The sequence below is a fragment of the Diorhabda sublineata genome, chromosome 5 (genome assembly GCF_026230105.1).
Source record: "Diorhabda sublineata isolate icDioSubl1.1 chromosome 5, icDioSubl1.1, whole genome shotgun sequence".
Classification (NCBI taxonomy): Eukaryota; Metazoa; Arthropoda; class Insecta; order Coleoptera; family Chrysomelidae; genus Diorhabda; species Diorhabda sublineata.
The window spans coordinates 28,940,431-28,955,523 of NC_079478.1; the positions used below are offsets into that span (position 1 = coordinate 28,940,431).

A 15,093-nucleotide genomic window follows, 5' to 3' on the forward strand; every position below is an offset into this window, starting at 1 on the left:
TAATAACTCACCACTAGTGGATGGATTGTCTTTCTCTTCTTTTGCAACTGGTACATAAACTACATTCAATCCACTTATGCTCATTTTTAAAACTTAATTACAATTTACAAAATAATATTTCGGTAGTTTATTTATGTTTGTTATGTTGACATTTTCATTCACTTCAAACTCGCCTATAATATATTCTAGAAGGTGAATCAGGGTATATTAAAAATAAATAATTTTCACTATTTTTTATAAATTGATATTAGCAGTGGAACGAATTCTATTTTCCTTATTATTATACTTTATTTATAAATAAAAAAGATTATTTGAATTGAATTTACGTAACATGTCTCATCTTGTGCAAATAATAATTGTTTATACACTAAAATTTTGTTATCAATCAAAACGTTCATGATTTTGTGTATTACCAAATTTGTGATGGATAATTCCATGAGCGGAGCAAGGTTTTTTAAATGTATATAAACTTAACAGCAAAACAAACCGGACACTACCATGAATATCGGTAGTAATTTTCGCGAGTTGTCGGCGTTTTTTTATGTACGGCTCGTCAGTTGCCATACTTTTTTTGGTTTCGGTCTATTTACCCCTCAACTCTATTACGCAGTCTTATGACGACTAGTTTCCTTTCCTTCTCTTCGTTGAGTAGTTACGTATACCACTCAATCTCTTTATATTCGCTCAGGAGCATCTATATTTTGTTAAAATCCTCTTTTGTTGCTCTTATCTTTCCTGTGTGAATTCACATTTTACACTGGACATGGATTCTTCTCTGCACTAGCTGCTTCAGTATTTCTGTCCACATGAGTGGGAACTTGGAGGTGACCTCTTCTCCGGATTTTCCTCTCTCCTTATTTTTCCGATTCATCTCTTATATGTTCATATGCCGCGTCTTCTTCAGAGGTATTCCTTGCCGCTTTTTTCCTTCTTTTCGTATTGTTCACTTCGATGTAATCTCCTTCCACATGGCAATCCCTCATTTGTTTTTCTTCGGAGCTTCTGTCTTGAATTTTGGCTTCAATTTTGTTAAAGCTCAAGTTTTGTCATGTTGGCTTCCATCCATTGGTTGATTTCAATTAGGTTTTGAACTCTTGCCTTCAATTTTCTATTATCTTTACCTATTTTTTGATTTTTTCCTCGTGTTTTCTTATTATTGTCTCGAAATTTTTCCTCATTCTATCAGCTGACGTGCATTTATCGTAGGGTTTCTCCCTATTTTCAGGCTCCGCGCCTATAACTCTTTGTTTTAGTTTACCTATTTTCAGCTGAAGTAGTTAAAATGACTGAAAATAAAATATTATTAATAAAAAGAATCCTACTTAACTACCTGAGTCTGCTTTCACTACATTTCACTAAAATAAGTGTTTACTCCATGAAATAACTCACATGAGTCAACACTTGCACTGACTTCGATTATCCCTTCGCGCACAATTTCTGCTTCGATGTTATATGCTGTTTCTTTGGCACATTGGCCTGCCACTTCTTTTCCTGGGATGCCGGTGTGTGATGGAATCCAAATACTTTGCCTTGGATTGGTGGATAAGGTATAACCGTAAATAGTTCTTCCCTTCTCTATCATTCTGACCATGACAAGTATAAATAGGAGAGGACCAAGACTAACATCTTGTTTTACCCTCATATTCGTCAATCATCTTCCATCTATTTGACCTTTTCCTCTTACGTTTATTAATAAGTATAATTTTATACTTCAAATGGCCAAATATACATTCGAAATCGTGTGGTTGAAGGATATTAGGTATATCCTAACGAATAAATTGTTCACGGGAAAATTATTTTCTACCTATATGAAACTAAATCAAAGTAACGAAAATATAGCAGAATCAAAAATGCTCGTAATGTGGTTCACATAGAAGAGTGGTCCGAGATTCAAAGATGCCGAGAGAAAAATGAAAACGGCTGATAATTTATAAAGTTGATGTTAGAAAATTTTCGTCTAATTGATTATTTAAATTGGTTTCTTATAAAATAAGATACTTTCATGAAACACGAAGGAGTCAGATTCTGTAGATATCATGAATAATACTCCTTCTTACTACAGATTAGTCAAAAAGTTAATAAATTCTTTATGACGTAAAGCTAAAATTCTGGATTGGCTGCAAAAATAAAAACTTCAAGATGAGAGTAAATCGTAAAATAAATAAATAAATAAAGAGAGCAGTTGCTCAAGAAAATAGGACTTTCAAGTTAGATTATGTTTAATCATATGTATCCAGTACTTACCAAAAATTGTCTGCAAATTATTGGGAAAAGAACATCCAGCATGTAGAAAGGTTTGAAAAGAAATGTGGGATGTGTACTCTTGAGTAGATACTTACAATAACTTTACCAGTTATATTAAGAATAATGGTCAAAGTGTTCATTATATTTTGTTGTTATTTATACCCTACATACATACAGTAAATTACTTCACTTTAGAATGAAATCAAAACCAAAATTATATAGATAGATAGATAAAGATAATTTGAAAAAAATGGAAAAAACAATAATATAAATTTCTTAAGTTCGAATACCAAACGAGAAAATAATATTTCAATTAGAAATGAGTAAATACATTAGCCCCATTTCTCCGTTCATAATTACTTCATTTGCTTATCTTAATGGTTAACCACAGTAAGCCTGCGAAGTTGTAAGTATATTACTACTGCGAGAATCATATTAGTTTGCCGATCGTTTTGCTATTGAAACTCAATTTTGTAGAATGTTGGTTCACGTAAAATTGAATTATTTCAGCATGTAGCTCTATACACACAAGCTTTGGAATGATTGATACTTCCTTGTACAGTATTTTAAATACAAAGCATGCCAAACAAACTGTTAGTAACTTACCATCAATAATATACAGTACCAAATCGACAACAAATATGATTTCAGACAAAAAGTACTTTAATTTCATATTGTTTGGTAATCATTTTGAATCCAGTAAATTATATATTGTATCAAAAATACTGGATTAAAGTAGTTCAACTCACTTAAAGATTATTTATATTGAAACAACTTGTAATAAAGTTTTTGAATTATTGCGACTTGATTTATGTTTTACTCTACAAAAACAGTACGGAATGAAACATTGTACGGTAAACGGCAGTGAAACGGCTATAAAATAAAGATCTAGACACGTTAACACTCACGCGCACGTATGAAAAAGAGTCCCATCAAGCATTCCACCAGCTTTTGTCATTCTGACAGGAACTCAAACAGGACAGGACATACTTAGTTGTCGCGGTTCATTGTTTCATCGTCGAAACTATGTATATAGATTTGTACCTTATCGTTGTATCAGATAAAACTACTACCTCTTTCGCTAAGGGCTGATACAACAGCCAATAGAATGTTAGGTGCCCCAAGGTTCAAGTACTAGGCCCTATTCTTCTGTTTATAAACGACATCACCTATCGAGACATCAATGATAAAATATGTCTTTTTGAAGACGACACTAATTTCTCTTGGAGCAACCCTTCCCTTCTGTGGTACGTGTGATGTGACTCAATTTGGCGAATCTTCAAACTACAAAAGAGAGCTGTTCGATATTTACTCGGACTAAACAGCAAGGCTCACTGCAGGGACTTCTTTAAAAGATTGAAAATTCTGACTCTTCCTTCACTATTCACATTTGAATCTGTTTGCCTAATTCGTACGCACGCTTCTCCAATTTGAGAGGGATCGTTGCACAGCTATCCACTTAGGAACGCGGAGCACGACCTTTACCTAACTACTCCACGTTCAGAATTAGTTAAAGACTCATTATTTTACAATGCAAAAAAATGTACAATCACTTGCCAATTGAAATCAAATCGATATCATCTTTTCCCGCATACCGCACAAATTAGAGGGCTTATTTACTTCTAATAATAATATTTAATTCCGGACATGATTATGAATATTGAAATTATATTATATATGTATCTTTATTTAGTTTATATGTTTATATGTTTTTTAGTTTTTACAAGCTTTTGTCTACAATTTGTAACAATTGTTTGACAATAAAGCATTTCTCTCTCTATCTTTCTAAGAAAAATACTAAACTAACTATTCTATCGGAATCTTTAGAGCTGTTACCATATCGGAAAGTTTGTGGTGTACCTACGTGACATTGTAATTACTATTTCCGGTACTTAAAAGTAATTTTAAATAGAGCATTGCTGCTAAGAAAGTTAATCCTTTCAATTTCAAAATGAAACTAGAATGAAAACTGACATTTCTGTATGAATATGACAGTTTTTTGTGAAAACAACCACTTGTATTTGTTGTTGCCTAACCGCTAATGAAAAAATTTTGACAGTGCAACAACACATCAATATGCTGACAACTTTTTTTCTTCATACCTCGGTCGAAAATACACATCTTTTACACGTATTTTCATACCTGGGGCATCATGGCACGCAGTTTATAGCTAATCTAACTAATGCACTTATTTTTATCATTCTGCCTTGAAATATGTGCAAAAGATGCGTACTTTCGACCGAGGTATGAAGAAATAGTATCTTAGACTAATAGGACAGGAAGTTTTAGAGGCTACGCCTCGGAAATCGTAATGACAGCTAACTTTTTTGGTAATGTATCTGATTGTATAATTAATTGCATTATCGAAGTTTCTCACTATCTCCTCCCTTAACTTTTGTACTTTAGATTCTTACAGCTGATGCCCTTGCAGTTTATTGTACGTCAGCTGGCCACTTAAACATAGGGAAATAATAATTTTCAGTCATTCTGACATTATATAAAAAACCCGTTTTGTGGTAGTTGTGCTTATAATATGTATGGTACAGTGATTCATATAAATTACCCCCCTCCATTTTTCTTCCTCGTTCTAACTTGTTATTTATTATGTCTGCGATGGTAACTGTGGTTAATCTCCATCCGTAAAGTTTCGGAGCTTCCAATTTTAGGCTGCCGACTTTTTGTATGGTGCAGTTACCATTTTGGTAATTTGAACATAAAAAGCTTAATTTTTCGATGGTGAAACGGTGACACGGTGAATAAACTAGATGTCTAAGAACTCCGTTGATATCTTATATATCTTCAAGATTCATGTAATTTAACTCATTCAAACAACCGGCTCCTATTATACCAATCATTAATGTAACCTTAATGCAAAATACTGATAAATTATTTTAAAATTTAAGGTAATATAAATGGATGATGCATCTTTGAGAAATTTATTTAGTTTCTTCTGTGCAAAAAAAGTCTTGTCTTCTTTGGGTCGACGGCCTGGAAAACCTAGTAGCTAGAGCTAGACGACACTTCATATCCCACAGAATTCTTGACTTATGGTACAACTTTAGCTTCCGCAGTGTCTACTGGCTCCTTTATAAGCAAACTTGACTGCACTTCATCTATTCGGATTTGAATCAAATTGAAATAATATAGTCCATAGTTGGATTATGGGCAAACAGGGATCGTTGCGCTAATAGGCTTTCTAATAGACCAGTCGTGTCCCACTTGGAACTACCAAAGGCCAATGTCCTTTAAGACTCTAATCAGGCACATGTGAGCGATCGGCTCTTTCTTTCCTATTTCCTACAGTTTCTTTCTTTTTTTCGCAGCAAAAGTATTCAATAACTCCCTTTAATACCTGTAGTATAGGAATGGCATCTTATATGATTGTATCCTATTGAAAGGCATAGCGCCTTTTTAAGTAGCGCAGTTATTTGGCGAGAGAACTGAAGGTCCATCAATTTATGTCTTAGCTTGTCTCATTGCAGGTATTTCCAGTCATCTCAGCAGATTCTGCTTTATCCAACTGACTGGTGAGAGATGTAACGGCAACACTTTTGGCTATACTAAAAATTGGCTCTGCGCTCATTCATTGGTAGATTTACTGATCATAATCTGGCGAGCGAATCAGCCTCGTCGTTGCCCTAGAGACCAGGCACCCAAACTAGCTAGAATCACTCACCAGGACTTTCTTACAAACTAACACAACAGCCATTATGGCTTGTATAACAGTTCTTCTGTATGAGCAGAAAATTATAAAAATAGTTTGTGAAGTTTAAATGATTTACAATCGTTATATATTATTGCATTCTCATAAATAAGGAATTGCAGTAAAATCTCTTGATAGGTGTTTCAAATCAATTTATTACCAATTTCATTACACAGGTACTCCATTGGAGCAGTATATAATGCCCCTAGCTTACTCACTAAGTTACCTAATCTAACTTATACCCAAATACTTTATTCAACACATTATACTTATTAACAAAGTACAAATATTTAGGAAATTATTAACTTGAGTTGTCACAACTTAAAAGTAATAAATAGTACGAGTATGCTCTAAAATAATAAAGTTTTGTTAACGAAACATATATACAATTTATTTTACATTGAGATAATAGATATTACAGATTGTTTTTTCATTCTTTCCCTTTTGGCTTCCTTTTTAGATGGATCGAAGTCTTGAATTTCGACAGACGAAGTGAATAAGAATAATATGGCTGGTAATATATACATTGCTGTACCTATCAGAAATATTATCTCCCATTGTGATTTGTTCGTCTGAAACAGATAACACATCACTCGATAAGTCGAGTGACTAATTAAGAAAAACACATTTTTTTGCTAAGAATCGATTTTATTCATCAATGTATTTTCCTTCCGGAGCAATACAATCATTCAAACGCTTCCCTAATTTCTCGATGCCGTGCTTATAGAAGGATTTGTCTTTAGTTTCACCGGCGAGCATTTTTTTGAGATCAGCAGTAGTCAAGTAGTCGCTGGGGGCTAGATCTCGACTATACTGTGTATTAAGACGCAATTTGTTCAAATTAACCATTGTTACCTTCACCTTTAGAGTCTGTGTATTGTTTTGGTGAAACAGTGGTTTCACTCACATATGAGGCCGTTTAATCCATGCGCATCCCAAAATACTAAAATCATAACCTTCCCATCTGACTGTTGTGCCTTTGGATGCTTCGGACGTGGTTCACCGGCTGCAGTCCACTTAGATGATGATCGTTTTGATTCCGAGTGTCGTGATGGATCTATGGTTCATCCATTGTCACATATCGACACAAAAATCTGATTTATTACGTGTAAATATGACCAAACACTGCTCTGAGTCATAAACATGTTATTGTTTGGATCGACTGTGAGTAAACGCGGTACCCACTTTGGAAAAAAGCTTCTCGGGGTCAAATGTTTGTAAACAGACTGTCTTATGATATATTTACGGCCTCAGTTATCTCACGCAATTCCAATTTATCATTAGATATAACCAATTTGTGGACTTTTTTTATGTTTTCTGGAGTAACCACCTCAATTGGGCGACTAGAACGTTCACCATAATCGGTGTTGGTACAACCACGTTTAAATTCTAAAAACCAATAACAAATGGTTCTTTTCGATGGAGCAGAGTCCGGATAACACTTTTGAAGCCATTGCTGAGCTTGTACAATATTTTTTTCATCAAGAAGCAATGATAAATTAAAACACGAAAATGTTTTGTATCCATTGTTTTGAAAATAACAAAAGTAGCTTCACTTAAACGGCTGTCACTTTTTTCTAACTTATCGAAATGTCATGTAATTCTAGACATAGTCTTCTGAAAGCTGGTAATTTATAAACATCTTATGGACTTGACAATAGCAGCGCTATCTGCGTGTCAGTCACCCAACTTATCGATTGATGTTATATAGTGAACAACGTAATTCTAATTATGCTCCGTAGATTTCAATCAAACTTTTGAGTCCATTGAAACACAATTACTTTAATTGAAGATGTTATAATTTCTCCAAACTTTTAAATACTGGTTAAGAGAATGTGTTTAAACAGCCAAATGAATATGCCGCAAGAGAATATATAGACAAAAATAATTTCGACTGTTAAATAAATATAATGTACCACGTAACATTTTAAAAACCGAGGAAACGTTAGGTAAATATTATTTTAAAAGTACTACATCCCGTGGAACGAATTAAGTAGCTCTCTTTTTTTTTTAAATGGCATTTTGAACACGAATGAACCACTCTACAAATCATCAAATAAAAGTAAATGAGATTAAAAGTAAAGTGAAAACTACAGTCGAACAGGTTTGCAATATTTTACATGAAAAGTTGTTATGAAAAAGCTAACTACAAGGTGGGTACGATAGCTAAAAGCTCATCAAAAGCTCTCTCGAATTTAAAAGGTCTAGACATCTTCAAATATAATCTAAGTAAAGTTTTCCGACGGTACCAAACAGTGAGGGAAACTTAGGTACGCCATAGTCTACAAATAAAAATACAGTCGAAAAAATGCACCCTCGTAAGAAGGTTGAATGGTCGATAGATCCTTAAGATACCAAACTCGAAATTAAAGAGCTGGATTGGAGGATATAATGAAGCTGGGCAGTTCTTGTAGCAGGATAGAATTGAGAGAAATGAAAACTATTTATACTTCAAAGTAGTCAGCAGAAAACGAGGAACAATCTAAATACAGGATATAAGAAAAATTTCAGGAAGAACTGGAAACAATAAGCCAGAAAATATGGGAAAATATTGGAGAGATTAATCATACAGAAATACAGGAGAAACAAAAAAAATACTGGTAAATAACACAATTACAAAATTAATATTCTGTACTGTACTGTACAGACGATGGTTCAAAAGTTAAGTGGCGAAAACATCTTTGACCTGCACGAGAGTAAAGTAAAATACTGATTTCAAGTAAAAAAGTACACCATTGAAAAGAAGGTAGACTATATAAAATCTGCACTACTTCGAAAAATGAATCGAACGAAAGTTATTTGACCAGCCAGATTAAAATCGATAGACCACAGACTTACCCCGTCTGTTACCGATTAAGCTCTCAAAGTAACAAAAAACTTAAAGCTACTGTATTATCATTTTTTACTTAAAAGGCAAGAAACTAGCAACTTTCACAAGAAAGTTTGGAACCAATGCAATGCAGTGATTTTGTACCTAGATAAGTCTATTTAGCTTTTCAATCTGATTGTACAATTGCATGAATAACTAGTGAAATTAGTTCCGTATTCTTTAATTTGGATAAAAAAAGATTTGATAGGGACCAGAACATGCCTATTTTAAGGATTATTTTATATTGTGAATCAATAAATATGTTAAGTATGAGAGAATAGCTGCAATTATTGAATTGAATTATATTTCAGGGATCTATTTTGAACAAGCACATCTCTCAATGGCTACTGAGAAAAACGTACATTTTTTGACGGTAACCAACCAAAATATGAACTACTTTCTTGTCATATATTGTCAAATGTATTTTCACATCTATATTTTCTATACCGAAAAGTTTTTTTGTATATTTCCTTCCAAAGAAGAATATTTTAATTTTCCCAAACTCTCTATATTGGAACTAACAATTTCTGGATATTTCAATGCTGGTATCTATCCTCAATAATTTACCTGATCCTGTACAATGAACTGGACAGATAATGGCCCAAAAATTGAAACAAAACTTCCAGTACTGTTAACCATTCCAAGAAGGACTCCCGAAAATGATGGTGCAATATCCATCAGATTCAATTGCACCCCAGGCACTGTGAAAGATTGCATACCAGTAGATATAACAAGCATCGCAACAGATGTATTTATAGCGTCAGAGGGTATTAATGCTAGTGTTAGCAATGCCAATCCTGGACCCAAGCATCCTAAAAACATATAAAGCATGTTTCAGAATTCAGATATTAAGTTTTTAATTTCTATAATATAATTAGATACAAAACTTTTACAAAAAGAAACTTTTTAAACATCAGTCAGATAAGATAAGATAAAATTAATTATAATTAATCCGGCGTTACATACGTGGCATTTAATAAACCCCAATTGCGGAAAACTCTTTGAAAGTGAAACCAAATGTAAAGATATGCGCGTGTCCGTCCCTGCAGCTTCCCAAATATTTATCCTGTTGAAAGGCTCTGGGGTATATGAAACCCCACCTATGTATTCGTGTAACTGATGTTGTAAAGTACGTTTTACGCGTGAAGTATTTATCATAAAGTAAGTTTAAAATAGTTACTTTAGTCACGTGGTAACTTTTTCTATTTAAGTTATGTAAAATGGTGCTAATAAGTTAATTAAATTTTTTCTTCAGAAATACCGATTATGTCTTATGAGGAGGAACAGAAAAGGCTCCTGGCGCTATGGGATGATGACGTAGTGGTTCCATGAAGCGAAAATGACATTGATTTTGTTTCTGAAGGTGAACCCAACACCGGCACCGATTCTGAGCAGGATATAACAATGGAAGATTAACGCCAAGCAATGACCCGGACAAAGAAACATTAAATTAATTTCACAATTAATACAGGCAAAACAATCAAGATTACAGACTTTTGAGAAGGATTTTTATCAAAATATTGGGCCTACAACTGATCCAAGGACAGATTAATAATAGGAAGAACGTTAAATTATGGAAAATGGAGTTTCACATGTATGTATGTATGTACTGGTGTAAGAATTTTCCACCTATATAGCGCCGGGTTAACAATTACACATTTGAAATAATATTATAATTATTACAACCGTTCAGTGTTTAAAGTACTATGAATATAATTTGCTTGTCCTAGATATTCAATTTGAGAATATCTTATTATACAATAAAGTTATATTTCCTTCATATCTAAAATACAATTATCAAATGTGCATTACATGACATGTTCCTTAAATTACTAGGTACAACATTCGAAGTTTCTAGTGCTGAAATTAAATTTCTCCTGTCATCACAAATTCCGTTGATATATGTGGTCGCAAACCTGGTGTTAATTCAGTTCTACCATATGTTCTAAACACTTTTCTATCTACTTCTGTCCTGTGTGCTACCGATTCATCAATATACCCTGCAACGACTGTTGATGACTTCCAACCGCAATGTTTCTTTAGATTCAGCAAGTCTTCCCAAGATTCAACTAAAAGCGTTGCAAACAATCTTCGAAATGAATGACGTGTATAGGAATAAACATTTTCAAGTTAAAGATTACCCACTGTTTCGGGGACCTTGTTTTACTCACAACCTGATTGATACATTTTCCATTGTGATATGCATAAAAAAGTGGCGATCCTTTGCTGCTGCTGGACGAAGAGCTATTTACATTTAGTAAAATTTAACATATTTTTCATTTAACACCAATCTCCTCTTTACATAATTCGTTATTTCCTTGAATTTCACAATTAAAAACGTTTCCGAATCTTCTTTTTCACTCTTCGTTTTCTAATATTGTTAATTTACAGTGGGTTTTGGGTTTGTAGTTGCAAATAAATTGAGTCCAATCTTGATCAATGTTCGATTTATTGAACAGGATTTCAAAGTGCGTTCAAATAATAATAATAACGGAATAATAATTTCGGAGCACGTTTTTCTTTCGCCTTTCTTTTCGCTTGTGTTACTATTACATGAAACTGTCAAAAGTTGCTTATCGCCTACTAATTTTTAATAAAATCAGAATATATAATTACCAACTTTGACTCTATATAAAACAAAAGTATAGTGTGAAGTTGGATAGGGTCAAGGTTGGATTGGGTTCGGGTCAGCTGTCAATTGATCAATTCTCAACATCTAAGATAATAGAAGGTCTAAATTGAGTAAATATTCTTATTTCATTAACATGGCAAAAATTTGCCCCCATCATTTTAGTAATGTATAACTTAATAAAAATACAATTTTTAACATTTGTAATTATGAATTGTTCGAGTTTGAAGGTATTTTAGTATTAAATAAAACAAGTTTTCTTATTGTACCTGACTGATTTCACAAATTCGACAAGCGCTGGCAATCTCTAATACAGTTTCATCATTGGATAAACTTCATCGAGAGCATTAATCGAAAAATCACTAATTTGTGTACTCGAAACTTGTAACCTTTCCTATTTTGTTTCAGAAATGCAATTAGTTTGAAATGTCTTCATTATTATAGGATCGTAACATTTTTTTAATCATAGAATAATTCGACGACATTGTTGATGGCTTTTGTTGTGCCAATTTCAAAAAATTAACCAATAGGAGACGGTATCCGAGAAAGAACTGATTGTTTTTTCATCTTCCATTCCATGAATCTTGAATAAGCTGCTTCGTAAATTTTCCGCGATTTATATATAGATATCTCAACAGGTCTTTCCTCCATCTATTTTTGTTCATGGCTTTGTCACGCCAATCCTCTATATCTATTCTTTCTTAATCTTCTCTACATGCTTCTATCGATTCTTTCCACAGACTTTTCCTTTTCGCTCGTTCTCCCTTCAACAAGGATCTTTTCACTCAAATGTCTTCGTCTATTTTGGCTATCCATTTAACGGAGTCTTTTCGCTCTGACTACATATATCATCTCAGCTTGACCATACAGTTCTTCGTTCTTCTTCTCCATTCGTTTTGCTCTCGCATCCCCCCAAAAATCCTCCTTAGTACCTTTCTCTCTCGAATGTTTATTTTGTTTTCTTCTTTTTTGTCCATGATCCAATACTCACTGCTATACAGACCGTTGGTTGTATAACTGTCTTGTAAATGAGTAACTTGGCAGCTCTTGAAATATCTTTTGATCTTAATAATCCTTCTAGGGCTCCAAACGTTTTGTTCCCTCTCGCCAGTCTTTTGTCGATTTCCCTGGTTTGACCTCCTTCGTTTATCACTGCTAGGTATTCGAACTCCTGGAATTATCAAATCTATACTCCTTATTTTGCTCTGTCGTCACTTTCAATTGGTTATAGCTATTTAGATCCCTTCCCACCTCCATATATTTAGTCTTTTGTTTATTTATGTGCAGTCCATATTCTTTTGCTTTCTTTTCAAAGAGTAGAAACATTTTTTCTAGATCCTTTTTCGTTTTACTTATAAGTACCACATCATCTACGTAGACAACCTTCCGCGATTTAGCTGGCAATAATTTTTGTTACACTACTTTGGCTACTTCTACTAGTTCCGGTGGAGTCGAAGGAAACTCAAAATCAGACATTTTTCATTTTATAGTGTTGAAAATAACTTCTAAACAACAAAGTTAACAATTTCCAAATCAAATTATAAAATTAAATTGACAGCTTTTTGATTACCTTGAGTATTATACACGGCAAAAATACTAGATTGTAGCTTTAGGTTGTTTTCCCTCGTATAATGAAAACTACATAATTCAAAGCAAAAGCTCTTTTGTAATTATTGATTTTGTCATGTATCTTCAATATTAATATATTTCAATACTTCAATACTAAAAAAACTACGATAAAAAACTATAATTATACGCATTGAAGTGGATGTATGGTCCAACAAAAGAAACCTAATCAGATCGATTGCCAAACAAGTTAGTAAATGATTAGCAATTGTAGTGAAGAAGTTGTCTACTTACCTACAAAATTAAATATCCTTCTGGACCATAAAACAGATAATAATTTCTTATTAATGAGAATATCTGATAAATAACCAGCTACTATCATTATTATAAAACTGGCAATGGATGGTAATGACGACAAAAGACCATTCTAAAATAAGAATAAAATGATAATTTTCTTAAATTTTACTTTTTAAATATTTTCTGAAATAATATATGAAGTTTCGAATTTTTATTTTTATTTAACTGCTGTTACAAAAAAATAGATTTAGAAATGAATAGATATGTGTCAAATACTGCAAACTAATAATCAAAAATCTACAATCAAAATGGAACGAAATTTTCTTCACCTCAAAATAAGTAAAATCAATAATATAAAATGGTATACAAAACGAGCTTGGTTCTCAAAATATTGAAACTTTAATTCGTGTCGATCAGTAGTTACGAGATAGAGCTATTCAACTATCAGATCCTGAATTGAGATACACAACTATTGATTTCATTGAAGGAAAAAGGATAATTTATGATAAATTTATTATAATCAATTTACAAAAGAAACTGATTTTAAACAATGATCAAAATCAAAATGTAAAACATGTATCTCTGTAGTAAATATGTAATTAGAGTAAGTTTTAAAAGACATAACACATTTTTAAAATATTTCAGTATTTCCCTGGGACAACCCCGGGACTCCTATAATAGAGACTTGAAAAATAATCTTTGAAACAAACGATATTTCGGCGAAAAAGGCTCGGAAGATAATAGTCAATATTACTCAAATTTGATTACAGATTATATTCGATTATATTCATAAATATTTGTTAAACGCTAAGAAAATCTACATGATTTCGTACATAATTTATTTTGTTTGGAAAATTACTCTTGCCCCCAGACCCTGCGGAAAGGGTCCATCAGAGCTTGTTTAAATGAAAGCCCTCATTTTTCCGGCCAATAGATTCTATGAACAAGAATATATATCGCCCAATAAGTCATATTTTTTGAGATAAGATGAAGTAAAACGATTTCACATGACGTGTATTTATTATTAACCGAAGCAACAGTAATACCTAGTTCCTGAAAAATGGTGAAATAAGCTACTCGAACAGTTTTACTAGGACAGAAAGATTGGAAAGTGATTAATAAGAAAAAAAATAAAACCGCATCAAAAAGCCAATAATAGAAATTGAGATCTCAGAAATCCTCAAAATGAGGCATGTCCGCCATCATAGATGCTCCCGCCAAGTGTGAATTGCGAAGTGTGATTCATTTTCTACTGGCTGAAGGCCAAAGTGCTGCGGAAATCCATCGGAGAATAATCCATGTGCTTGGGGAAAACTTCATGAGTGATGATGTTGTGCGTGAATGGTGTCGAAAATTAAAAGATGGCCGTAATGATGAACTTGTCTTTTATTTGTAGCCTATCGCAGGACAAAAGTAAAATAAGTAATAAAATTTAATGTAACTATTAATAATATGATAATTTCATCTTTGTTGAGTGACGGATACTACATTATGTTATGGTGACATAAATTACATAATGAAGTAGCAGCTATAGCGTGACATATACACAGTCGCACGCTATCTGGCGGTGCCGGTCATAATTCAATGTTGTGGGAACTATAAAATATAACAGGTGGTTTCAACTATTACAGGGTAGCGATGAACTATGTTCTAGATATTTCTAGAAGAGATTAACTGTAATTGTACAAATGTTTTTAGATAAAAGTCTCTACAATAAACTAAAGTTATTTCAACAATAATATTAATATATAAGCTCACAGTAGAGCCGTAAGTTCGATATTAAGG

At 33.0% G+C, this 15,093-nt stretch overlaps 1 protein-coding gene across 1 annotated transcript in view; it reads right to left on the reverse strand.

Moving 5' to 3' along the window:
- The window catches only part of LOC130444707 (uncharacterized), a 56,133-nt gene that overhangs the window by 17,067 nt on the left and 23,973 nt on the right, over window positions 1–15,093 (reverse strand). The window contains exons 6-9 of the mRNA XM_056779982.1: window positions 13,306–13,438; window positions 9,384–9,628; window positions 6,347–6,519; window positions 1,390–1,583 (exon numbers count right to left, since the gene is read on the reverse strand). Coding sequence (XP_056635960.1) covers window positions 1,390–1,583; window positions 6,347–6,519; window positions 9,384–9,628; window positions 13,306–13,438 — 745 coding nt within the window. The remainder of the gene's footprint in view (window positions 1–1,389; window positions 1,584–6,346; window positions 6,520–9,383; window positions 9,629–13,305; window positions 13,439–15,093) is intronic.